Genomic DNA, 24,978 nt, shown 5'->3' with positions numbered 1-24,978 from the left:
TGTGTAGAGATAGTTGGTTTAATTTTCCATTTAGGAAAATATCGGTTAGATTTATTTCTCTCATTAAATGTAAAAATAAATTGCATACAGATCAAAAATTGAAAACTTTTAAAATTTTTTAAATATAAAAGCACTAGAATAAAAAATAGGAGAATATGTTTTAGCTGTTGGGAGGGGAAGTCCATTTTTAGAATGATACCAATGCCAAAAAGCCATTGAGGAAATGATTGACAAATACTGTATAACTAAATATAGCAAACAGCCTGGCATATCAAAGGTGCTTGTGAAATTTCCTAGTAGAAAAATGTTTATATTGAAATACCACATGTTGAAATAAGATTCCACCTACTGTGCAGTCATTCTCACATTTCATAACAACACTGAAGAGGAGCAAACTGGGCAAAGTATTTGATTTAAGGGGCAATACTCTTAATATACCAAGATTTCTGAAAACAAAAAAGGATGCCAAATTCCCCCATAGAAAAGGGAACAAATGAAAAAAGTTACAAAACATACAAATAGTCATTAAATATATTAGAAAATGCTGAACCACAAAATATTTTAATATAGTAGTTTAAAAGAAAAAACAAAATATTATTTTGACCCAAGAAGGTGGCAAGGCCTGTACGCAGTTAATACCAGTATAAATTGGTACATTATTTCTAGAGGGTGACCAACCTCACATTATATTTCAAAGATAATGTATTCTCTTTGATCCAGCAAGTCTAGGAAATCATCCTGCAGATATAATGACACACTGTCCAAAGATGTTTATTGATTTTTAAAATAACAAAAAAAATGGGAGCTACCTTTATCAGGAGATAGGAGTTAAAAAAGGTAAAGGGGCTTCTTGATTAGATTAAGTGCTCTGCTCTGACACTGATTAACTCTTAATTCATTCCAAGACTGTTTTTAACCTTCTAGAAATTCTAGAAGTTTCTGTTCCACTGTGTCACCCTTCCCTATTTTGTAATACTTCTGCAGACTTTTCCCCCTCAGTTTTTATTTATGTATTTATTTTTGAGATGGAGTTTCACTCTTGTCACCCAGACTGGAGTGCAGTGGCACCATCTCGGTTCACTGCAACCTCTGCCTCCTGGGTTCAGGCAATTCTTCTGCCTCAGCCTCCCTAGTAGCTAGGATTATAGGCGTGTGCTACCACGCCCAGCTAATTTTTGTATTATTAGTAGAGACTGGGTTTCACCATGTCAGCCAGGCAGGTCTTGAACTCCTGACCTCAGGTGATCCACCCACCTCGGCCTCCCAAAGTGCTGGGATTACAGGCATGAGCCATTGTGGCCAGCTTTCCCCCTCAATTTTAATATTTCTTCAATCATTTCAACATAGAAATGTACAGAAAAAGTATAGACTCATTTTAACATCTTGTTTGTTTGTTTGTTTGTTTGTTTGAGACAGAGTCTTGCTCTGTCGCCCAGGCTGGAGTGCAGTGGCACGATCTCAGCTCACTGCAAGCTCCACCTCCTGGGTTCGTGCCATTCTCCTGCCTCAGCCTCCCTAGTAGCTGGGACTACTAGGCACCCGCCGCCATGCCCAGCTAATTTTTTATATTTTTAGTAGAGACCGGGTTTCACCGTGTTAGCCAGGATGGTCTCGATCTCCTGACCTCGTGATCTGCCCACCTCAGCCTCCCAAAATGCTGGGATTACAGGCACTAGCCACCGCACCCGGCCCATTTTAACATCTTGAAACTGGAATACCACAATATTAAGTTTAAAAAATGGGACGCAGAATATATGTTATATGAACCCATTTATGGAAATATACACACATATTGACATATGTATAATATGAGTATATATTTATTGATGTACTTTTAAGAGTCTTTAACCCTATCTATACTCTTGGTGCCCCTTAGGGATCATACAATAAACTATACTCCTTTCAACATATACCAGAGAAATAGTTGTTGCAAAAGGGATTGTGAAAATAAACAGGAACATTCACTTTGAGTGTATGGTTTGAATATTTCATAAAATGTATATAATCAGAAAAAATTAATGAAGACATTTTCATTTTGGTGGGAAATACTTGAAGGTGGAAATTTAGTAGGAGATTATGGGCCTAGTTTTTAAAATGTTAAACAATTAGATTTTTTTAATGATACAGGAAGCCTTAGCCTCTTTGTGTTCTTTTACGAATCAGAGCCATGCACGTTGTACATTTATAGCAGTGTAAGAACAATATCAAATTTAAGAATGTTGCTAAGTAGATCTGCAAAAGTTTTGCTCTCAAATCTCTCAGTAATCCAAAATCTAAGCTAACATCTTTGGCTAGCTTGTCTTCCTACAAGTTTTTGGATTAGGGTTCCCTAGCTTCTTTCTCTCTGGAAAGATCAAAAATTAACAGGGCAATACTCAGGGGCAAGAAAGTGACATGGATTCTTACCTGACTCTAACTTACAAACTTGTGTCTTACAGGCTTATTTCCACCTGGGTATCAACGAAAAGTTAGGACTCTCCGGAAGGCCAGATAGGCCCATTGGCTGCCTCGGTACATCAAAGGTACTCATGAAATGTCCTCAAAAAGTAGTTTTTGGATTCTAATACCACATACTGAAATGGTGTTTGACCTGCTATGCATCCTTTTTCATTTTCATTATGTACTCAGACTACTTATCTGAAGTATTATTTTCTGCTAGTAAATCTTATTTTGCATAATATCCTGGAAGTCTTATCTAAGCTTTGTAAAATATCTAATTATAATGATATTTACTCACAGACTTTTTCTATCATATTTGAGGTAGACTGCTTTAAGTTTATTAGTATACTGATTCAATCAAGAAACTAAAATTTTTAAATATTATATGGATGTCACAAGCTATTAATTTATGTGCTTATTCAGAATTAAACATCAGTTTTTATTTTTATTGAGACTTATAGTACTGCACCTTTGCCTTTGGTATGTTCTTTAGTTATTTGTTTTAAAACTTTTTCCCTTACAGATTTATCGCATTTTAGGAAAGACTGTGGTTTGTTACCCGATTATTTTCGACCTAAGTGATTTCTACATGTCTCAGGATGTTTTCCTGCTGATAGATGACATAAAGGTAGCTTCGGAACACCTTTCTTAAAAATGGAATGACTTTGTTTCCACTGATTTTATCATATGTTACTATATTGAGTACTCCCAGATATCTGTGATACTAGGTTAACACAGTGTAAAGCATGACAGTAAAACCACCTGCATAGCTTTGGAGAGTGTAAATTACTTGCAGCATTGGCATAATGATGACCTCTGTCTTATATACAGTTGTATGACTGCTCATTGTGCCTTTCTACAAATGAAATGAAAAGATACAATTCAGAAAAACAGGGGGACCTATTTTGAAAAATATGTTCATATGACAGTTTATCTCTTTTTGAACAAAAGGTAAATTAGCAAAATACTTTTATTCATGAAGAATATCCAGTAAAACCTCAACTAACTCATAACTCCATGAGTTAAAATCTTCACTCCCTTTTCTACTTACAGAGCAGAGAAGGTTAGAATCATGATTTAAAGCATGAAATCTGGAGCCAGACTGCATTCGTTAAAATCTTGGCTATGCCACTTGCCAGCTGTGTGTTCTTGGGCAAGTTACTTAACTCCTCTGTGCCTCGTTTTCCTATCTGTAAAACTGAATAATAATTAAGGGGTGTTCTGAGGATTAAATGAGTTAATATATTTAAGGTACTAAGAATAGTGCCTGGCATATGGTGAAGTATTATATAAGTTTTTGATGTGATGATGATGATTATATTTAAGTCTTTGAGATGACTGATTGATTGACAGATAGATAGATAGATAGATAGATAGATAGATAGATAGATAGATAATTAGTCAAATAAAGAACTCCCTCTACATTGCTAATGGTCTGTATAAATTCAGTCCAGTCTTCTCCACCTGCTGTAATATAAATCCCTAGTAATATGAAGTGAGTTAATCTTCTGAATGGCTGGCATGATTGTTCCCCCTGAGGCCATTCTTGAACTGTACATTTTAGGCTTTTTAAAAAAAGGAGGCCAAGCACGTTGGCTCATACCTGTAATCCCAGCACTTTGGGAGGCTGAGGCAGGTGGATCACTTGAGCCCAGGAATTCTAGACCAGCCTTGGCAGTCTCTAAATAAATAAACAAATAAATAGATTAAAATTTTTTAAAAGAGGGGGAAAAAACCATTAAAACAAATGTAATGTGATTACTTTTAAGAATGAAGTTTGAAATCATTGAACTCCAAGTGGTGTTCAGGGTAACTTGCATGTACCCAGAGAACCTGCTAGAGCACTTCTACACCTAAGTAGTCTAAGTTATTCAGGGTTGGATTGTGAACTGTCTTGCTACATAAGAATTTTGTTGGCTCTTTGGCACTCATGGTTGAGCATCCTGTTCGTCTCAGATACTGTGTCATTCTGTTTTGACAGAATGCACTGCAGTTCATTAAACAATATTGGAAAATGCACGGACGTCCACTTTTCCTTGTTCTCATCCGGGAAGACAATATAAGGTAGGTTGATACAAGAAGTAAGGTGCAAGTGTCTCACTGCCATGAACGCAGTGAGCCCTTGGGAAGAAAGGCCTCGTTGGATTTTTTTGTATACTTCTTAGTAGGTGGTAGAATACTTTGTATATATAAGGGGCACTTAGTATTAGATTATTAATTCACCATTCTGATGTTAATCTGTACATTTTGTTTATTTATATTTTTTAGAGGTAGCCGGTTCAACCCCATATTAGATATGCTGGCAGCCCTTAAAAAAGGAATAATTGGAGGAGTCAAAGTTCATGTGGATCGTCTACAGGTAGCCTTCTGATTTTCAGTATGCTTCTATTTTCAGGACAGTTAATCTATAATACAGCTATGTTTCTTAATATATGTTCTATTTAAGGTTTTTGTCTTAAGGTTTTATTCTCTACCTATCTTCCTATTCCTATTGTCACCTTTCCAGTTTATCTGATCCCACGAAGTCAGATGCTTAAACACTTGCAGCGATTTCCTGTGCAGAATTTTAACTTCAGTAGCTCATCTCTAAAAGCTAGGTCCATAGTGGTGAAGTGACCTGCTTTATAACCTTGGGCTTTTAGGGGCAGACTGGCTGACTGTTGGTCCGGTGCTCTTTTTCCTGCTTTATACTAACATCCAACCTGGGAATAAACCTTGTTCTGTTCAGAACTTCACAGCATTATCTTCACAGCTCCTAAATTACAGAAACATTCTTTGGTTCACTGCTGGTCATAACAGCCTCTCTGTCCACAGTTCTCTCCTACTAAACACTCTTTGTGCTTCAGCCAATACAATAATTACTGTGTCTTGAATTTTGTGGGGTTCTGTCCCTCTGCTCACACCATTTTCTCTGCCTGGAATATCCTTCCTTCTTTCAGGGTTACTGGGCTTTGAGGTCTTACCAGACTTTAAGGGCAGCTCTACAGAATCATCCAGACACAAACATACTTCTATTCTTCAACATGCTTTCGTGACCTTTAACTACTAAGATTGCGGTCTATTATATAGGCTTATATAATTTATTTCTGTAAAATAATAATGATTATTCCATGGGGTCTTTCACATAGTAGGTGCTCAATATTAAATAAGAAAGAGGAAAGTTTATAAAGAAAGACCTATATAGTGTTATAAATGGCATGTTTGCATACTCATTCACTGGTGATTGTATTTTGCATACTTGATTTTCACCTAGGCATTTATCTTTTTTCCTTTATTTTCTGTTGCTTTGTCTTTTTGTAACGCCTCCTGAGGCAATTTCTTTGATTTTTATATTGCAGTTCTTCTATTGAGTTTTGCATGTTGGCTATCATGTTTTAAATTTTCATTTTTCGTAGTATCCCGTCCTATGGATATTTCATGGATGTCATATTTTATCTTTTCTGAGGATATAACCTAGAGGGTTTTTTTTCTTCTTCAATTTTCCTTTCCTCTGCATTATGACTTTCAGGGGTTTTTCCCTCAGTCTTTCATGTTGGAGGCATTTGTCAGATGTCCAGTATTCTTTAGCTATTTATTAATTTTTAAAAGTGAAGAAGTAAAAAGTTCATAGGAAGCTGTGTGCTTGGGTACAAAGATTCTCTTTTTCTTTTGTTACTATTTCAGCTTTTGTTTTTGATTCAGCAGGATACATATACCTGGGTATATGCATGATGCTGAGATTTGGGGTGTAAGTGGTCTCATCATCCAGGTTCTAAGCACAGTTCCCAATAGTTTTTCATTCCTTGCCCTCCTTCCTCCCTCCCTGCTCTAGTGGTCTTTTTTTTTTTTTTTTTTTTTTTTTTAATACTGCCCCAGTATTAGGATTCGCTGGGTTGAATGGTAGTTCTGTTTTAAGTTCTCTGAGAAATCTCCAAACTGTTTTCCACAGTGGCTAAACTAATTGACATTCCCACCAAACAGTGTATAAGCATTCCCTTTTCTCTACAGCCTCACCAGCATCTATTGTCTTTTGACTTTTTAATACTAGCCATTCTGACTAGTGTGAGATGGTGTCTCACTGTGAGTTGTTTTTTTTGTGTGTATTTCTTTGTTTGTTTGGTTTGTTTGTGAGACAGGGTCTCACTCTGTCACCCAGGCTGGAGTGCAGTAGAGTGCACAGCTCACTGTTCCCTCAACCACCCAAGCTCAAGGGACCCTCCCACCTCAGCCTCCCAAGTAGCTGGGACTACAGGTAAATGCCGCCATGCCTGACTAATTTTTTAGTTTTTTGTAGAGACAGGGTCTTGCTGTGTTGCCCAGGCTGGTCTCAAACTCCTGGGCTCAAGTGATCCTCCTGCCTCTGCCTCCTGAAGTGCTAGGATTACAGGCATAAGCCACTGCACCCAACCTCATTGTGGCTTTGATTTGCATTTCTCTGATGCTTAGTGATATTGAGCTTTTTTTTTTTTTTTTTTTTTTTTAATGTTTCTTCCTGTGTTTAGGAGAAAGATTCTTGATGAATTCACTTACAAGGTGATCTGATGGCAAAAGCTCTTTTTTGTTGTAGAAAGCCTCAGATGCCAATATCTGGAATTCTTTTCTCTAAGGCTTTTCAGTCTACCCAGAAAGTACATCTCTAACATCATGACCAAAGGACATATACTTTGTTTCCATATCCTGAGAGCAGGGTGAAGGAAGGAAACCAGGGATCCCACTGTGAAGTATGCAGTCTTCAACCAAATCCACTGTTTAATCCTTGTATCTCCTGCTCTCCACTATGCCTTATACTCTTGAGTACAGTGTTTTTCACCAGAGTAAAAGCCTTTTGTCTCTCAAAAATCAGGGAGCTGAAAGCAGATAGTAACTCCCTAAGTGTTCAGGGAATGGAAAGGAACTTTTGGACCCAGTCTTCCTACGTGGAATGTCCGTGAATCCCAGCAGTGTCTGGGTCTCAGGGTCCTGAGGCTCTTTCCTGTTCTCTTTGTCCTAATGGATTTATACCTTAGTGGGTTTATACCTTAAACATTTTTTTCCACTATTATTCGAGGGATTTTAGGAAAAACAGGAGTTAAATATATATCTTGGTCATATTAACCAGAAATCTACTTTTGATTTTATACTTAAATGTCCCTTCCATTCCAGGATGTAGCTAGGCATTTTTCTATTCCTTTTAAGAAATAAGTGGGCCTACATGGAAAAGAAAAAAGACCTAGATAATTTTGAAGAGAAATATAAGATTTGAATAAATGATGGGCTATACCATATCCTTGGATAAAAAGACTGTTACAAAAATGTGAGTACCTCCTAAATTAGTCTACTAGTTCATTATAATCATGGTCATTTCAGTGGAGTAGCACTTTTGGCAATTTCATATGGTTAAGGGCCCACCAGGGAAAGGGATTTCAGTAAATACTTCAGACTTTTAGATGACCCTCTTGAAAAGCTATACCTTTGAGTAAAAGGGAATCAGAAATAGTTCACTCCTCACAAAGGGGTAGTGGATAACATCCAGAACCTCAAAATATTTCTACAAATATGTACAATGTCTGTCTTTCATTCAAAATTATCAGGCATGCTAGGAGTGATCAACAACAGAGAGCCACCTACATTGGTTCAGATATTAGAGTTATCAGACATAGACGTCAAAATAACTACGATCAATGTGTTTAAGAAATTAGATAACAAGTTGGAGAATTTTATTAGAAACTTCAATAGTATATTAAAAAAGAATCAAATAGAAATTCTAAATGAAAAATTCGGTCACCAAAATTGAGGTCAGTGAAACAGTGTAGTACTTATTCACTATAATTGATGGCAGAGGATAGGTAACTCAGAAAAACACCCCAGTATACACACAAGAACTTAAAATAATATGTGATCAAGGAAACAATGAATTCATGGTGGATGTATAGATTATTTAATATATAGTTTGGGGAAAATTAAGGAAGTTAGAGTATCACCTCACATCATACACCAAAATACATTTCAAGTGGATTAAATGACTTAATTTTAAAATACTTTCAAGCTTTTATTTTGGGCATATCATAAGCTATCAGTTTTAGCCTCTAATGTTGACAAATTCTTAGTTTTGTGATGACTTTGAGTTGAAAACAATTTTACTTTACTTTGAAGTTTAATATTCTGCCATGTTGTGGAAAGTTTTCATTTTATTTGAAGAGTCATAGACAAATTATAAAGACAGTGCAAAATGCGGTGATTTTCTCTCAAGTTAATAAATTGAAGGTTTCTCCTTTTCTTTTTATTTTCTTTTAATGTCAAGCACAGCATAGCGTTTTAAAGTTAGAATGATATCCTTTTTAATCCTGCATCATCTGAAATTGGGAGACTTTTTGCTTATATATCCTTATACACAAAGCTCAAGTTGGTCAAGACCTTAAGATATTTCGTCTAATCCCCTCCTTTTACAAACAGAACTAGAGCTCTTTGTAGGACAGTAACTGTCTGTAGTCCTAGGACTAGTTACTGCAGATAGGAATAGAATTCATGGTTTCCCATTTCTAGTTCACTACTTTTTATACTCAAGCACCTGAACTTTCATCACTTTCTTTTCAGCAGCAGAGTTTAATGTCTACTTCACTACCTATTTCATTTTCCCATTTTTAGTTGTTTCAGAAATTATAGGAGAAAGAGGTTAGTAGTTTTGTCATGATTCAAATAATTTTACTTTTTTTTTTTTGAAACAGAGTCTCACTCTGTCACCCAGGCTGGAGCACAGGGGCGCGATCTTGGCTCACTGCAACCTCCACCTCCTAGGTTCAAGCGATTCTCCTTCTTCAGCCTACCAAGTAGCTGGGACTACAGGCATGTGCCACCACGCCCGGCTAATTTTTTGTATTTTAGTAGAGATGGGGTTTCTCTACTATATATATTATGTTAGCCAGGATGTGTTAGCCAGGATGGTCTCGATCTCCTGACCTCATGATCCACCCGTCTCAGCCTCCCAAAGTGCTAGGATTACAGGCATGAGCCACTGGGCCTGGCTGAGTTTTACCTTTTTTAAAAAATGTAAATGGAAGTTCACCATTTGTGTTTTTACTTTTTCCTTCTTTTATTTAAATTAAAAATATTTATCAAAAGCAAAATGTAAGTACATAACTGTTGTAGACTTATAGTCATCAGTAGCCCAAAATGTCAATGATATTTTTGAAGGTCTTCTGAATTTAAATATGTACTTTGCTATCTCTAAAAATTGTGGTAAAACATACATAACATAATTTGCAATCTTAATCATTTTTAAGTGTCCAGTTTAGTGGTGTTAACTACATTCACCTTGTTGTGCAAACAATCTCTAGAACTGTTTTCACCTTGCAAAACTCAAACTCTATACTCATAAACAACAGTTCCTCATTCTCCCCACACTCCAACCTTCTTTTTTTTTTTACTAATATAATCAATGAAAATGGCATCTATATGCTCCTCTTGGGTTTTATTTCAAATCCTTTCAAATTTCCGTATCCCCTGATCCAGTTTTACTCATTACTAGGATCCCAGCCTCTTCTCCCAGCCCCATTACCCAGGACATCTCTCCATGCAGTTTGTTGCTAGCCATGCTTTCCATGCCCCAAATAGACTTGGTTTCCAAATCTCTAAATGTAATTGGAGTTTTATGCCCTCATGCTATGATGGTATTTTAGAGTTGCCTTTTCTTTTTTTCTTTCTATGTCATACTTTAATTTTACAGCTTAGGTGAATGTTTCGTCTTTAGTGAAGCCTCCGGGACTGGAATTAATTTCTCCTTTCATTGTCCTTCTATGACATTTTGCTTGAATGTTTGATATAGTTCTTGTTTCATTTTATGTTTAGCTAGTTTCTTCTGCCTGCCTCGCTCTGTGGTTTGTAATCTTTTTCAGCTCAAGGTTCACTCATCTCTGCATCCCCAGAGTACTCTCCTCACTACTGTTATCTGTGGGAAATATTTAAATATTGCCTCATTGATTCAACAAATATTTATTGTGCTCCGACTGTAGGCACTAGGGATGTAGTGATGAATATGATACACAAGGTTTTTGACCACATGGGACTTAAATTCTAAAGGGAAAGCCCAACAGAAAACAAAGGTAGGTTGGGAGAGTGATGGGAAGGAATGCAGTCTTGGGTAGGATGGTCTGTTGGAAAGGACCTGGTGGGATATAATTGAGTGTTTTAAATATTATATTGCATTTGACACATACAGTATTATTTAATTACCATGAGAAATAGAATACTAATGCCTAGCAAATTTGTTGTTAAGTTTGCTTTTTCCAATACTAATATAGGAGCTTCTACAACCAACTGAATTTTTTTTAATCAAAAGCCCCATAGATTATTAATGGAATTTAGCATTTGTCTATTAACTCAGAGTAAACATTTATTTTATGGGCTAAATTAGAATATAAGGGTGAGTAGGCTAATAAAATGGAAATTATTAAATACAATTTTTTTCTGTTTCAGCATTAGCTGTAAGCTTTAAGAATTAAGTAATTCTTGACTCTCTCTTGTCTCTGATACCCTGTGTTACAATTTATTATTAAATCCTGTTGTCTCTATCCTCAAATTGTATCCAGAATCTAACCACTTCCCATCACCTTCAGTGCTATTATCATGGTCCAGGCTACCATTATCCCTCACCTAGGTTTTTACAGTCATCTCCTAAATTCCAACTAGACATAAGACAGCCTGTTCATGCTCTGCCTGGTCATAGGCAGTTTATGTCATACATCATAAGCCTCCAATGATTTCCTCTCTCACAGAAACTGGAAACCACTGTTCTTCAAATGGTCTATGTGCTCTCCATGGTCTGGACCTACATCTCTTATTTCATTTCCTACCAGCTGCCCCAACTACTCTATTTCAACCACATTTTCCTCCTTACTGCTCACAAAGACACTAAGCGTGCTCCTGCCTCAAGACCTTTGCACTTACCACTCCCAGCCCCATACACTCTTCCCTCAGATCCATATCATTGACTATAGTCCTTTCTTCAGTTTCTGATTACATGTTACTTTATTAGAGAAATCCTTTCTGATCACCTATATGAAATAGCCAACAACCCTCATCCTACTCCCCTGCCCTGGTACTCCCCATCCCCTACCTTTCTTATTTCCACTTTTCACTTATCACCATCTGACATAATAAATACATATATGTAGTAATAATATATATTATAATTATTATATACATAGAGTCATATGCCACATAACAACATTTTAGTCAATGATGGACCATGTATACAGTGGAGATCTCGTAAGATTTTAATATTGTATTTTTACTGTACCTTTTCTATCTTTAGATACACAAATACTTACCATCATATTACAGTTGCCTACAGTATTCAGTACATGTTTGTAGCCTAAGAGCAATAGGCTGTGCCATATAGCTTAGTGCTTAGTAGGCTATACCACAGTTTGTGTAAGTACACTCTATGGGTGTTCACACAACAACAAGATTGCCTAATGATGCATTTCTCAGAATGTATCTTGGTCATTAAGCGATGCATGACTGTGTGTGTGTGTGTATATAGCTTTTTTATTGTCTATCCGCTACACATACCTTTAAGAACAGTTTCAAGAAGGCAAGAATGTTATGTATTTTGTTCATGCTGTATCCTCAATATCTAACATAGTACCTAGTAGGCCTTCAATAAATATTTGTCTAACAAATTATTTAACTGAATAGCAAGATGTATACATGCTAGCCTACATATTAGGAAATATCATTCGATGAACCTGCCTAGGCACAGACCCTGCTCTTAGGGAACTTACTGTTCTAGAGTGACCTGACTATAGCCAGGCTAGTAAAAATGTGCAGATCAACTGCATAGTCGACCTTTCTCACTCAAACTCAAGGAAACTTTATTATGATTGCTATTAATATGTCCATCCTGTCATCTGTAAATGGACATTTGTTGATCTACTTTGTTTATGAGTTTCCACTAGAGGAGAAGGCACTACTGCTCTGGGTATTTAGCCAACAAAAGCAACATTCCCAGTGTCCTGTTTCTTCACATTTGAGATGAACAGTGAGAAAATAGAGAAAATAATATATGTTATAAATATTGTATAAATATGTAATAAATATTGCCTTATTTTTAAGTAATAATTTATGCCTTGTTTTTTATGAGCACATTTCTCAATTTTCTCTGACAATTCATCAGATAATTAGAAGTGACACATAATGTTAAAAATCATTGTAGGTTTATCATTCATTTATACTGTTCATACTGTTCACTGTGAACCACTGACAAACACAAACAATGTTTCAGTTCAGACTCATTTAGTTTGTTCAGCCTATAATCAGAAACTAATGGAAAATAAAATGACCAAATATGGGTAGCCATACGCCAGAATGTAGAGAAGCATTGGCCTGGATAACCAATACCTTCGTGTTCCTGAAAAAAATGGAGTCTTGTCGGTATCCTATCATTGGATGACCCAGAAATACATTACAGTAGCAGAATCCAAAGTGCAATTTCACATCTTTTCCCAAAACAACTTTAGTATTTTATGTGTTTTCTAATTTGGATATTTTATTTTACTTTATTTATTTTTTGAGACGGAGTCTCGCTCCGCCAGGCCAGAGTACAGTGGTGCGATCTCGGCTCACCACAACCTCCACCTTCTGTGTTCAAGTGATTCTCCTGCCTCAGCCTCCCAAGTAGTTGGGACTACAGGCACGTGCCACCACGCCGAGCTGATTTTTGTATTTTTAGTAGAGTTGGGGTTTCACCAGGATGGCCAGGATGGTCTTGATCTCTTGACCTCATGATCCGCCCGCCTTGGCCCCACAAAGTGCTGGGATTACAGGCATGAACCACTGCCCCCCAGTCAGAAATGTAATTTTTTTTAGCATTTTAATGGTTACGGAATTATTTTAATTCCAGCTTAAAAGTAAATGCCTGCAATTCTAAGAACAGAGAGTTCATCTCATGTTGACCTATTTATAATGACTCATAAACTTGTAACTTGATGTGTATATTCTATTTAAGGGGTTTGTGTGTGTGTGTGTGTGTGTGTGTGTGTGTGTAGAAACCTGTGTGATTTTCGAATGTTCAAGAATTACTTCAGAACTGTATATATTTTTACGCAATTTTTTGAAGTATTACTTAATTACAGAAGGGTATGCACACAGGCCATAAGAGTATAGCTTGATGTATCTAAGAGTTTCTAATCCTTTTTTGATCACGTTTCAGACCCTAATATCTGGAGCTGTAGTAGAACAACTTGATTTCCTACGAATCAGTGACACAGAAGAGTAAGTCCCTTTGGGTTATTTCATTTTGGGTTTTTTGAAATTACATTAGAAAAGTAGAAAATATGAAACCTTTTCTTTTACTTTCTAGGCTTCCAGAATTTAAGAGTTTTGAGGAACTAGAACCTCCCAAACATTCAAAAGTCAAACGTCAAAGCAGCACCCCTAGTGCTCCTGAACTGGGACAGCAGCCGGATGTCAACATTAGTGAATGGAAGGACAAACCCACCCATGAAATTCTTCAAAAACTGAATGTGAGACAGATGCAGTTCCCACATGGCCCTCGGTTGCTGGGGCAGAGGCTCCCAGAGTCAGACCATATGTCTTTTTGTCCTCTCAGTGAAGGTAGCAATTAATCTGGAGGTGGATAACTTGTCTACACCCAGGACAATCATGAGAAGTTGTTCTCTTGGTCTAACATCTGCATAGATATCTTTAAAAATGCTTAAGAATTGCAGGTGAATATGTTTGTCTTGGATACACAAGTATGGTATGAGCCATTAAAGAAGTCAATGATAGTTGCCTGTGGGTTCTCCAGATTTCTCTTTCAGAGCCCTCTTTCTTCCTTTCTGCCCCCATCTTGTCTCCTGCCCCAATGTTTAGGTGTAATGCTTGCTTTAGGTCAGTCCTGTCACTGAGTAAAGCAGTCCTTTCACTGCATTCATACAAATATTTTAGCAAATGAATATTTATCTTTCCTAAGGTTACTTACGTTTCAGAAGAGTAAGGGTGGATAGGGTGTAGTACTGATTCAAGGAAACGAAATTCTCCCAGTAGAGCAATAAACACTGTGACGTTTTGTTTGGGGCGTACAAATTTGAGCATGTAGAGCAAATATATATCCTTCCAGATGTGACCAATTCTTGTTGATGGATATTGTATAGATCCAAATAAGCATGAATAAGATATAATATGGCATAAAGCACATAGCACAGTGCCCTAATATGTAATAAACACTCGTAAACAAGTCCCCTCCTATCATCTATCTCTTCACAACAGTTTGCTAGCAACATGGTCTCCCATTTACCAATAAGAAGAATCAAGAAGGGAGTGGTTAAATGACCTGGCCAAGTCTCTCAGAGAGTGGCAAAATCAGTATTATTGCTTGTAGATAAAACATTTTCTGTTCATTACTTATCTTGTTTTCTGGCAAATTTAATTATTAAATCCTACCACCCCAGGAATCCAGCTTGTCACTTGTCTACCCTCTATCTCTAAGATATCTAAGGTAAGTATGAATCGCTGTATAATGTCATCTTATGCTTTATATTATATCAATGATAGTTTATCTTTCCTCAGTTCATAGTAAAGTATTTCTTCTCTGCATCATGTGGTTTTGTGATTAGTTACCCTCTGTGGTAACTCCTGTACCCATTTCATTTCAGTTCCTCACTGTGATTTATATTTTCAGGATTGCAGTTGTCTGGCTAGCCAAGCCATCCTGCTGGGTATACTGCTCAAAAGAGAAGGCCCCAACTTCATCACAAAGGAAGGTAAGAGTGCATGTCTAAGAGAACATTTTAAATAAGAGGACCGCTGTAGCCTTGAACATATATCAAATATGCATAAGCTATCCACTAAAATGTTGCAAGTTATTTCCCCCTTCATTAAACCTTCTTTTTCACTTTTGAATGGAAAATGTTCATTCATACCCCCTAAAGTGGAGGAGACTGATGTATGAACCCCTAACTGGCTTTCATGCAGTGATGCTTGATTGTTTCTCTGATTGTCTGAAAAGTATTGGAGCTTGGATTGTACCTGTGATTGTTAACCTCTGATGAATTCCATAGTTATTTATTGACAGTTTCTATTTCCAGTTTTATCTTCTCTAATTTTTCAAGAATAAGATCGAATTGTTATGTCTATAAAAATTAGCTCCCTCAAGATAGCGCCACTGCACTCCAGCCTGGGTGACAGAGCGAGACTCCGTCTCAAAAAAAAAAAAAAAAAAAAAAAAAAAATTAGCTCCCTCATGATCTGCAGCAGCCATTTGGAATGGAACATGGCATTTAATAGAATTGTGCTCAGAAGATGGTTAATAAACATAAATCATTTGTAATTATATCTATGTCCACTCTGCATTAAGGGTGAAACCCAGTTATCCCCCAGATTCACACTTGCATGTGGAGTCACCATTGTAAGGAATCTTTAAGTTCTCCACCATGGTCCACTTCTGACATTTTGTAATACAGAATAATGCAGAATACAGTTCAAGTACTTAATGTCTAGCTATTCAAAAATCTTTGGCTTATTTGAAAGTACTCTGTTAAGAGGTGTGTGTTGATATGGTTAGAACTGAAAAACAGCAGTGGAATTAATAATACATATAGTTCTGGTAATTAACCGAGCATAGTTATTTATTCAAAAGAGATCTACTTAGTTTTTGCCTTATTATAGCTAAGAGATAACCTTCTTGAGTATTATACATGTGAATTGAATCATTTTCCATTTCTTAGCTTGTTAAAGGCAGAGGAACTTTTAGCAAATTTCAAACAGAATCTTGTATATTTCTAATTAGTCTTAAAACTGTAAGTATAAGCAGAATCTCAGTTGTATTTAGGACATTCACTGAAATTTGCACTTTATCTAAAACAATAGGATTTTTAAAAATCAAACATTTCATTAGAAACCTAGAATTCAGAATGGCTGTTTTTTTAATTGAAAAGTTTTAGTGCTTTTAAATAAAAGAAAATTTATATAAAATAGTTTATAATGAAAATGCTAAGGGAATGACTTTTTAAACCATTTTTATAAACTTGAGAATAATATTCATTAAATGTTTTAAATCTATAAAACCTTATGTGAAACAGTGAAAATCATATGCATCTACAGAATCCGAATATAATTTTATCTAATTTGTTAAAAGGCTATAAAAAGTTTAGAGTGAAATGTTAAAGATCTTGTTCTTTATCTTTGTTTTCTTTTTGGTGCTCTTTCCTGTCACATTGTGATTTTACGGACAAAATCGTGGCCAAATTATGAAACCCACTGGTGTCTTTTGAGCAGTAGCATATGTTGGAATGATCATAGCCCCATGTACATAACAAGGCCTCAGTAAAGTTTTATTGAACAAATAAATGAAAAGTCATATATATTAGAGTCTATAATATTTGTTCAATTGCTAATTATTTTACTATATTCTCTTTTCCTCTTTTCTGCAGTAAATTAAAATAGCATTTGTATTGTTAAAAGTTTAGATTGCATATTAATTAGGAAAATAGTTGAATTTCAAGAAATAAAGTACCAAAATTATATACTCAGACTAAATAGTATCAAGTGCTGGAGATAGTCACACTCTATATATTTGAGTTACATATTTAAATATGTCAGTTCAGAACATTAATGAATCGATGTATCAACTCTAGTGAAGCACAGTGAAAATTTGAGTACTTTTAAGAGGAATAAATGTGATGGATTTAATTAAAAGTTTTGTTCAACAAAGACTCTATTATCCAATGTCTAGGTACCGTTTCTGATCACATTGAGAGAGTCTATAGAAGAGCTGGCAGCAAAAAACTTTGGTTTGTATTAGTGTCCTTGTTGTTACGTTTTATTTTTGTGTTGTCATATTCGATAGCCTAAAGAAAATGGACCAGTCTTAAAGATGGTTATTCATCCTAATTTTTACTTTGAACCTCCAAGGTTACAGCACTTCCTAAGAATGTGCCTATGTAGCATGTCTCTCCCCGCACCTCCTCCACCAAAATTCTGAAAACAAAGACACTGTAGGGATTGAACCTGAAGAGTATTCACTGGAATGATATGCTAAGAATTCTTTCCTACTCTACACCTTCTCTGCCCCAGCAAGGTGCTTTAAGTTCTGTTTTTTAATTTAGGCAACCTGTTCTGCTATTATAGAAGGCCATGAAAAGAGACCAGTGATTTATCTAATCATAAGCAAAAATAATATACTGAGAAGGCTATTCTCTTGTCACTTAAGTTGAATGAATCCCAGTGATTGTAGCTGCTTCATGAAAAATAACCAATTTGTTCTACAGAGGTAGTCTCTTCCCAGAGACTGAAAAAAAAAGAAGTAGGAAAGTTTAAATAAATAAAGTTGTTTAAATTCACAATTGAGTAGGAATGCCTAAATGCATGGCCCTCTGCATTTTGATGTAATTCTACAGAAATGTTTTACTAGCTGAATCTAACAAATATTGAAAGTCAAAGTGTATGTATAGATATATATACACATGCACACATTTTTTAATGATATGTTATCCACTTAAAAAAAAAAAAGTCTCAAGAATGTCATAAGAAACTCCCTTAACCTCAATGAGCCTCAGGTTTCTAATCCCTAAAATAAGAGGATTAGACGAAACAATCTCTTAGAATATTTCAATTATATTTTTATCATAAATATACCATTCCTCCTCAGAAGAAATAATGTAATAATCCTATAGTTAAATCTTTCAAATTTTCACTGTAAATTCTTAGTACAGTAAGACATCAAGCCAATAAGTGATAGTTCTGGTAAACTTTCTTAGCCAGTAAGTTTCAAGTGTGGTCTATAGTCTTATTTTTGATTAAGCACATCTGTTCTTGCTTTATGTATTACACTTTATGCATTTCAGATAAATCATTAGCTAGCAAACATTTAGAATACTGACTGTTATGTTTGGAAGAACTGGAAGTTGTATTTACTCTATTTTCCCTTTTATGGCTTTCCACTGACACACCCAGGTTGGCGGTGCGCTACGGGGCTGCATTTACCCAGAAATTTTCTTCCTCTATAGCCCCACACATTACTACTTTTCTGGTACATGGGAAACAGGTAACATGCACAGAATTTGAAAACCCAAGCTGCTTGAAATGTGTGGGCTTATTTGCACTCTGAAGGTTAAACATGTCTTTTGGTCTTAGAGTGTGTGGGTGAAAGCTTCTCTAGAAGTAGGAAGTGTTTGTTTCACTAACTTTATTAGTTATTGACTGAATTTTCTTTTAGTCATCTATGTTGAAATTAAGAAATATAAATGTTTTTTGTAAGTCAGCTTCTGTGGATATCCTGAAATACCTAAAGATTGCAGCCAGTTTCAAACCTACATTTTTATTTTACTTTTTCTATCTAAAAGTTCCACGTGAATTTTTACTTTTGAGGGAAAAAAATTATCTGATGTATTGCATGTGCTGTACTTTAAAAAAAAAAAAATCTGTTCTCCCTAGGTTCTAAGACTTTTTCAGTAATATAAAAATAGCAGTGTGAATTTCTTCCCCCAACATTATGACTTTATCATGAAAAAGAAATACTGGTATTTCATTGTAGCACTTTCTAAAATTCAGTACTAAGTGAATCCTCTAATCCAGAGATTTGGTTATCTAGGCACCAAAAGAAACATGACTTAGAATGGTTATAGAAATAGGTCACATGTACTAGTGACAGATTTAGTAATGAACTTGTTAATGCAAAATCAGAATATCCTCTTAATTCCTCCTATACACCCTCCCTCCCTAATCAAAATAATAACTAGGTTTTCTTTTTTTGCTTTTTAAATCGATAGTGTCATCAGTAATATTTTTGTCACAGCTTGGTGGCAGGGATGAGGTGGAGGGATCCCTCCCTAATTCTGAATGGTCCTGCAGTCTGGGAAATTTCAGCTGTTAGGTTCAATGTCCTGGGCAGTGTTTCCTCCAAATGATGATGTGAGGATTCAACCGTGTATATTTTAAAGATTACCCAGTCAGGGCCCGATGCATTCCTCATATTTTAGATTTGTGAACATCTGGCCTGCTCTCTTCTTTGCCCCCAGGTCGGTTGTACGCCGTGCAGCAAGTCTTTTAAGTAAAGTAGTGGACAGCCTGGCCCCATCCATTACTAATGTTTTAGTGCAGGGCAAACAGGTAAGTATTTGCTTTTCAGACACTTATTTGGTCCCAGTGGCAAAGATTTCTGGCTAGGACCCTTACTTTTAAGTCTGGCAAGCCTCAGTGTCATAGGCCTCTCACTTTCAGATTTATAAGGGCTCAGGCATTGCTACGAAAGTCTCCTTCCCCAAGCAAAATCTAGTCAGAAAGATATTAAATGGGCCTTCCCCTTTTCCTGCTGCACCTTAGAGCTGTAATCTTCAACTCCTGTGTTGAGATCAATGCAGATGCTAATGTAGAAAATGGACCAATAACTACTAAAGTACTCCAGACAGGTTTCGGATAGGCAGAGCAGAGGTAGGTGAACAGCGAAGGGCACATATTCCCTTCCGCTCCACATAAGATCTCCCTCCTTAGAAAGCATGGTGTTCGTGCCCAGCCAGGGTCTCTGCATGCCAGTGCCGCTCCCCAGATCCCCTGCCCCAGGCCATCTCTAACCCCAGCTCCTCCCCATTCGCCAGGGCCAGCTCTGTCACCTCCTCCTCACGGAGCCATCTCCAGTTAGCAGTGGTCTCTCTCTCTGGATTCTCACAATAGGTCTGTGACAATTCCCACAATCTGCCCTGGGTCCCAGTTCATTTGAATGTGTGTCTCTCACCTCATGGTAGGCTGTGAGCCCCCAGGGGTCAGAGTCTGAGTCTTGTCCAGTACACATCCCAGTGTGCCCAGCATGGGGCCTTGCTTGGAAAAAGCACTTGGTGAATGTGGGTTGAATTGAGCCTGTGCATGTGGGGTGTGGCTGCTCATTTTCTGTTTTGTTTTCTATAAGCTCTAATTTACCTGGCTGAATCATCCTTTGATTAGAATGAAAACCTGTTCACTTACTCTCCGTCTCTTCTCTGTGAATATATGTGCTTTATTGTGTTTTCCTGAGAGTTAATCTGGGGATATAATAAGCTTTAGTAATATGAAGTACTTTAACGCTCTTCAGTGGAATCAACCCATTGGTCATATTTCAGGGCTCTTAATTCATTAAGATTAAAATTATTCATCCTTATATTTAGCTTTTGAAATGTTAGAATAATAAGCTATTTATTGTTTCATGTAATATTTAATAATTAAAAATAATTGTACTAATAAAAGATTCCTGCTGGGCATGGTGGCTGACACCTGTAATCCAAACACTTTGGGGGCCAAGGTGGGAGGATCACTTGAGGCCAGGAATTCAAGACCAGCCTGAGCACATAGCAAGACCCTATCTCTGCAAAAAAAAAAAAAAAAAACAGCTGGGCCTAATGGCACATGCCTTTGGTCTCAGTGCCTTGGGAAGCTGAGGTAGGAGGATTGCTTGAGCCAAGAGTTTGAGGCTGTAGTGAGCCGTGATCATTCCATTGCACTCCAGCCTGGGCAACAGAGCAATACCCTGTCGTTTAAAAAAATTAAAAAGAAAAAAAAAATCCTAAGAAAAAGTTAAATCACTTCATATATGTTATTTTTTCCAAATTGTTGAGAGGTAGATTTTTTATCCCTGTTTGTTGGCTAAAACAGACCAAAATACAGGAAGTAACTTATCTAGTGCCTTTTCTCACCAGAATTCTTGCCTCCAGCGAGAGTCTCATATTTTTGCCCTGAACCAAGCCACCTCTGAAAGAAAGTTAAACAGGCTTTGAGAAGATATTTTTCCTTGGATTTTAGATCCTTGTAGCATATCTGAAAAGAGAGTTAACTCTGCATATGAACATTCAGAAACTTTTGGAGATATTCAAGGTCATTGGCACCTGACACTGGGAGAAAGGGTGGGTTAGGGTTGGTCCTGTCCAACTACACAATATCTAAAGGGAGCTTGTAGCCTGTGGTCCTGAGATTCTGCTCCCACATCCTGCCCTAAGGTTGTACCTGGACCATTGCTCATCACACTAGTATGTCTCCCAGGGTAAATCACTTACAGAGCTGGGCAAGACTTGGAGGCCAGTAGCTCAGCTTCATTACCAGAGGCATGAAGTCCATTCTCTCACTGCACCTTACTTCTTTACAATAAAGAAGTAAGAACAGAGCATTCGGAATTTTTCTGAGTGCCCTAAGCACTGAAGTAATATTGTTTCTACCAAGCACATTCAGATCACCTCAAGCTCTGTGGAATGAAATCATGGCTTAGTCATCATTGCTTCCAGAGGCAATGATGTGCCTTCTGTTTGTTTTCTTCTTTACACACTGACATTTTAATGAAAGTATTCACACTCAGACTAACTGGTTCATGCCACTTGTGATATAATAAACCAGCAGTTCGCAGTTTTCACTCCATTATAAAATTGAGGCAATAGACTCCATGTTCTGCTCTCTTCCCTCATCTCTGTGGCCTTTGATATGCTATTGTTTTTTCCTGCCTTTTATGATGGTACACTGTACATGGAAAAGAGATGGGAAGGGGTACTCAGGGAGAAGGGTGGCCTGCGGAGTCCCCTGGGAGCAGAATGCCAGGGATAGAGGAGAGAGAGAGACCAGCCTATTCCCCTTGCCAGCTTCAGCAGCATTCTGCTCAGAGTTTTTTTTTGGCCATTTCGCTCTGTGCTCTCTGGTGTCCCAGGCTGTGAACAGCCTGTTCCTTCCCCTCCACAGGTGAGAGATCTGTCACCACATATTTTAACCCTCACCAGGCACCTTGCATTATGCCCGGAAAAATGAGGGCTACACAGGAACTGGGTGGCGTCACACCTGCCTTTGAAGCATTATAGTGTTGTTGAGGCAAAAGAATCTGCCTGAGAAACTATAAAAGAATCAAAAAGTGTATCTCTCAAATACCAAATTGTGGAGACTGTGCAGTAAAGTGAAACTCTTTAACCTATTCTGGTTTCTCTGGGGAGTTTCTAGTGCTAAAGTCATTCAGAATAATTTTAACTTATTAGTTATTTATATTCCTTCCCTGCTTTTATCCACTCACCTCCACTCCCCTAACTGGAACCCTCACCTGCCCTTATATTTGAGACTAGACTGTGAACCATCATGATTTCCAGTGGGAGTCACACTTTGAAAGCCATTTTAATAAACAGCAGGAACAGTTATTCTGCCTAATTCCCTAGCTTATATAGAGTAATTTCAGCCTGCCAGTCATCCTGAGCCTTGAGTTTTTTTTATTTTTATCTTTTAGTAGCTAGGAGAATTTCACAATAAAATTCTGTCACTTGTAGGTAACTCTGGGTGCCTTTGGGCATGAAGAAGAAGTTATCTCTAATCCTTTGTCTCCAAGAGTGATTAAAAACATCATCTATTATAAGTGTAACACCCATGATGAGAGGGAAGCGGTCATTCAGCAAGAACTGGTCATCCATATTGGCTGGATCATCTCCAATAACCCTGAGTTATTCAGTGGCATGCTGAAAATACGAATCGGGTGAGTGAAGTCCTTTGCATTTGCATAAAGAGAACTGTTCAAGTTGTCCTCTAACAGACCCAGCCTCTCCAAGTGAAGCAATGTTCCTGGTGTCTGGTGAGTATTCAGCAAAGTGCACCTGTCCTCTAAGCCATGCAGGCAATATCTGGGGGTATGCAAAATAAATGCTACTAGCCTGAAAGAATCCTTAACATTTATTTCATGCCTGAATTAGATATAGTGAAGTAACTCTGTTGTCTGGTAAAATCAAACCCCAGAAATTTCAACAGCTGTGTCGTGTAAAACACTAAGCACAGTACTTGCAAAAATTCCTAGAAATAAAATGAATAGGCCTTAAGAGAGGAATGATTTTCAGTAAAACTGTCAGGAGGACACATTCAGATAAAAATTTGGTCCTTTTAAGAATATTCTATACCCATTTTCTACCAAAATCTAACTATTGATTTTTAATATTGTTGTTCTTGGAGAAGAAATCAAAAGTAAGGCTCTGATGATCTTGAATATTCGTAATCAAGAATTTTATGAGGCAGCATGTGTAGGAAAAGTTAACCAGGCTCTGGGATTCAGCAGAACTGAGTTCAAGTTCCGCCTGCCATTGTCATCTCAGTAACCTCGGATAAATGACTGAACCTCTCTAGCCTCGCTTTAATACCAGTTTCTTTGTTTTATATGAAAATGAAATGAGATATGTTTTAAAAGTCTATGACAAGCTAAGAAAGTATAAATGTTTCTTTTTTAAATACATTTTTGATTGTATAAGTATCATGTGAGTATGTCCTGATTGTAAAAGAGCCCAATGGTATCTGAGCTTATAATGTAATCTAACATGTGGCCAACTTTGGAGGGTGTTTCTCAAGTGTTTGAAAAGAATATACATTCTCTGTTGGATGCAAACATACATGTATGTGTATGAGTGTGAAATAAGTGCTAACTGTAAAATTGGAGTTTTATTATGTTTACTATCTGTATTTGATAATTGGCTGCTGATAAAAGTCTTAATTTCTCATTACAATTGTGGTTATATCAATTTCTCCTTGCATTTTAATTTTTATCAGTTTCGCTTTATGTAGTTTTTTGTTTTTTGAGATGGAGTCTCATTCTATCAGACAGGCTAGAGTGCAGTGGTGCGATCTCAGCTCACTGCAACTGCCACCTCCCAGGTTTAAGCAGTCCTCCCACCTCAGCCTCCCAAGTGGCTGGGATTACAAGCATGTGCCACCACACCCAGCTAATTTTGTATTTTTAGTAGAGACAGGGTTTCACCATGTTGGCCAGGCTGGTCTTGAACTCCATACCTTTAGTGATCTGCCTGCCTCAGCCTCCCAAAATGCTGGGATTACAGGCGTGAGCCACCTCACCTGACCACTTTATGTAATTTAAAACTTTGGTTTTGTCCATGTCACTTCATAACTTTTACCAATATATCTTCATGTCATTGATTACTTTTCAACTTTTTTTTAAACTTCAAACATTTACAAGAATACAGAGACTGATATAATAAAGACTTACATGCCCGTACTATCACCCAGCCTCAACAATACTATCATCTGGTCCGTCTTACTTCACCCATACATACCCCCATCTACTACCCACCTGTCCCCACAGTACCCTGTCAGTTTTGAAAGGCAAATCCATATCTTCTAATCTGTAAATACTTAAATTTGTATCTCAAAAACATAAGAACTTCTTCAAAACATAAATGCGGTACTGTTACCATGCATAAAAAACAATTGAATTATGTTTGTCAAATATTACTGCCATACCTTTCTCCATCTGTCATTAGAAGGGTTGGGGAGCATGAACTCTGCATCACTCACACCTAGTGACTAGTTCCAAATCCTGGTTCTTGGCCCATGGTCTTGGGAAAGTTATCTAATTTTGCAGAATTTCAAGCAGCTTGTGTGTAAACTTACAGAGTTTTTGTGAGGATTATCTGAGATAACCCAAAGGGCAAGCACCTAGAAAATGGGCCCTCAGCAAACATAGATCTCGTCCTCTGAACATAAGAAAGGAGAACTCATTTGCCTGGGATAGTCACTTAAGTTACTGGCAGAAATGGGAATAAAATTCAAGGCTTTCCACTTGTAACTCTCAAATTAGTGGTATCCAGAGAGCTGAATTCA

At 37.1% G+C, this 24,978-nt stretch overlaps 1 protein-coding gene across 5 annotated transcripts in view; it reads left to right on the top strand.

Annotated features, from left to right (window-relative positions):
* PHKB (phosphorylase kinase regulatory subunit beta) overlaps window positions 1-24,978 on the top strand; it is a 228,643-nt gene that overhangs the window by 178,866 nt on the left and 24,799 nt on the right. For 4 of the 5 annotated variants that reach the window (XM_021932350.2, XM_009196373.4, XM_021932349.2 and 1 more), the window contains 10 exons: window positions 2,439-2,522; window positions 2,963-3,067; window positions 4,421-4,503; window positions 4,708-4,798; window positions 13,607-13,668; window positions 13,757-13,919; window positions 15,077-15,158; window positions 17,129-17,186; window positions 19,413-19,503; window positions 22,653-22,855. In XM_021932350.2, coding sequence (XP_021788042.2) covers window positions 2,439-2,522; window positions 2,963-3,067; window positions 4,421-4,503; window positions 4,708-4,798; window positions 13,607-13,668; window positions 13,757-13,919; window positions 15,077-15,158; window positions 17,129-17,186; window positions 19,413-19,503; window positions 22,653-22,855 — 1,022 coding nt within the window. Of the gene's footprint in view, window positions 1-2,438; window positions 2,523-2,962; window positions 3,068-4,420; window positions 4,504-4,707; window positions 4,799-13,606; window positions 13,669-13,756; window positions 13,920-15,076; window positions 15,159-17,128; window positions 17,187-18,348; window positions 18,440-19,412; window positions 19,504-22,652; window positions 22,856-24,978 lie in introns of all 5 variants that reach the window. The other variant, XM_021932353.2, reaches the window with a different exon arrangement.

This window comes from Papio anubis, chromosome 18 (assembly GCF_008728515.1).
Source record: "Papio anubis isolate 15944 chromosome 18, Panubis1.0, whole genome shotgun sequence".
Lineage (NCBI taxonomy): Eukaryota > Metazoa > Chordata > Mammalia > Primates > Cercopithecidae > Papio > Papio anubis.
The sequence above is the reverse complement of the archived record's forward strand: the minus strand, read 5'-3'. Positions and strand labels throughout refer to the sequence as shown.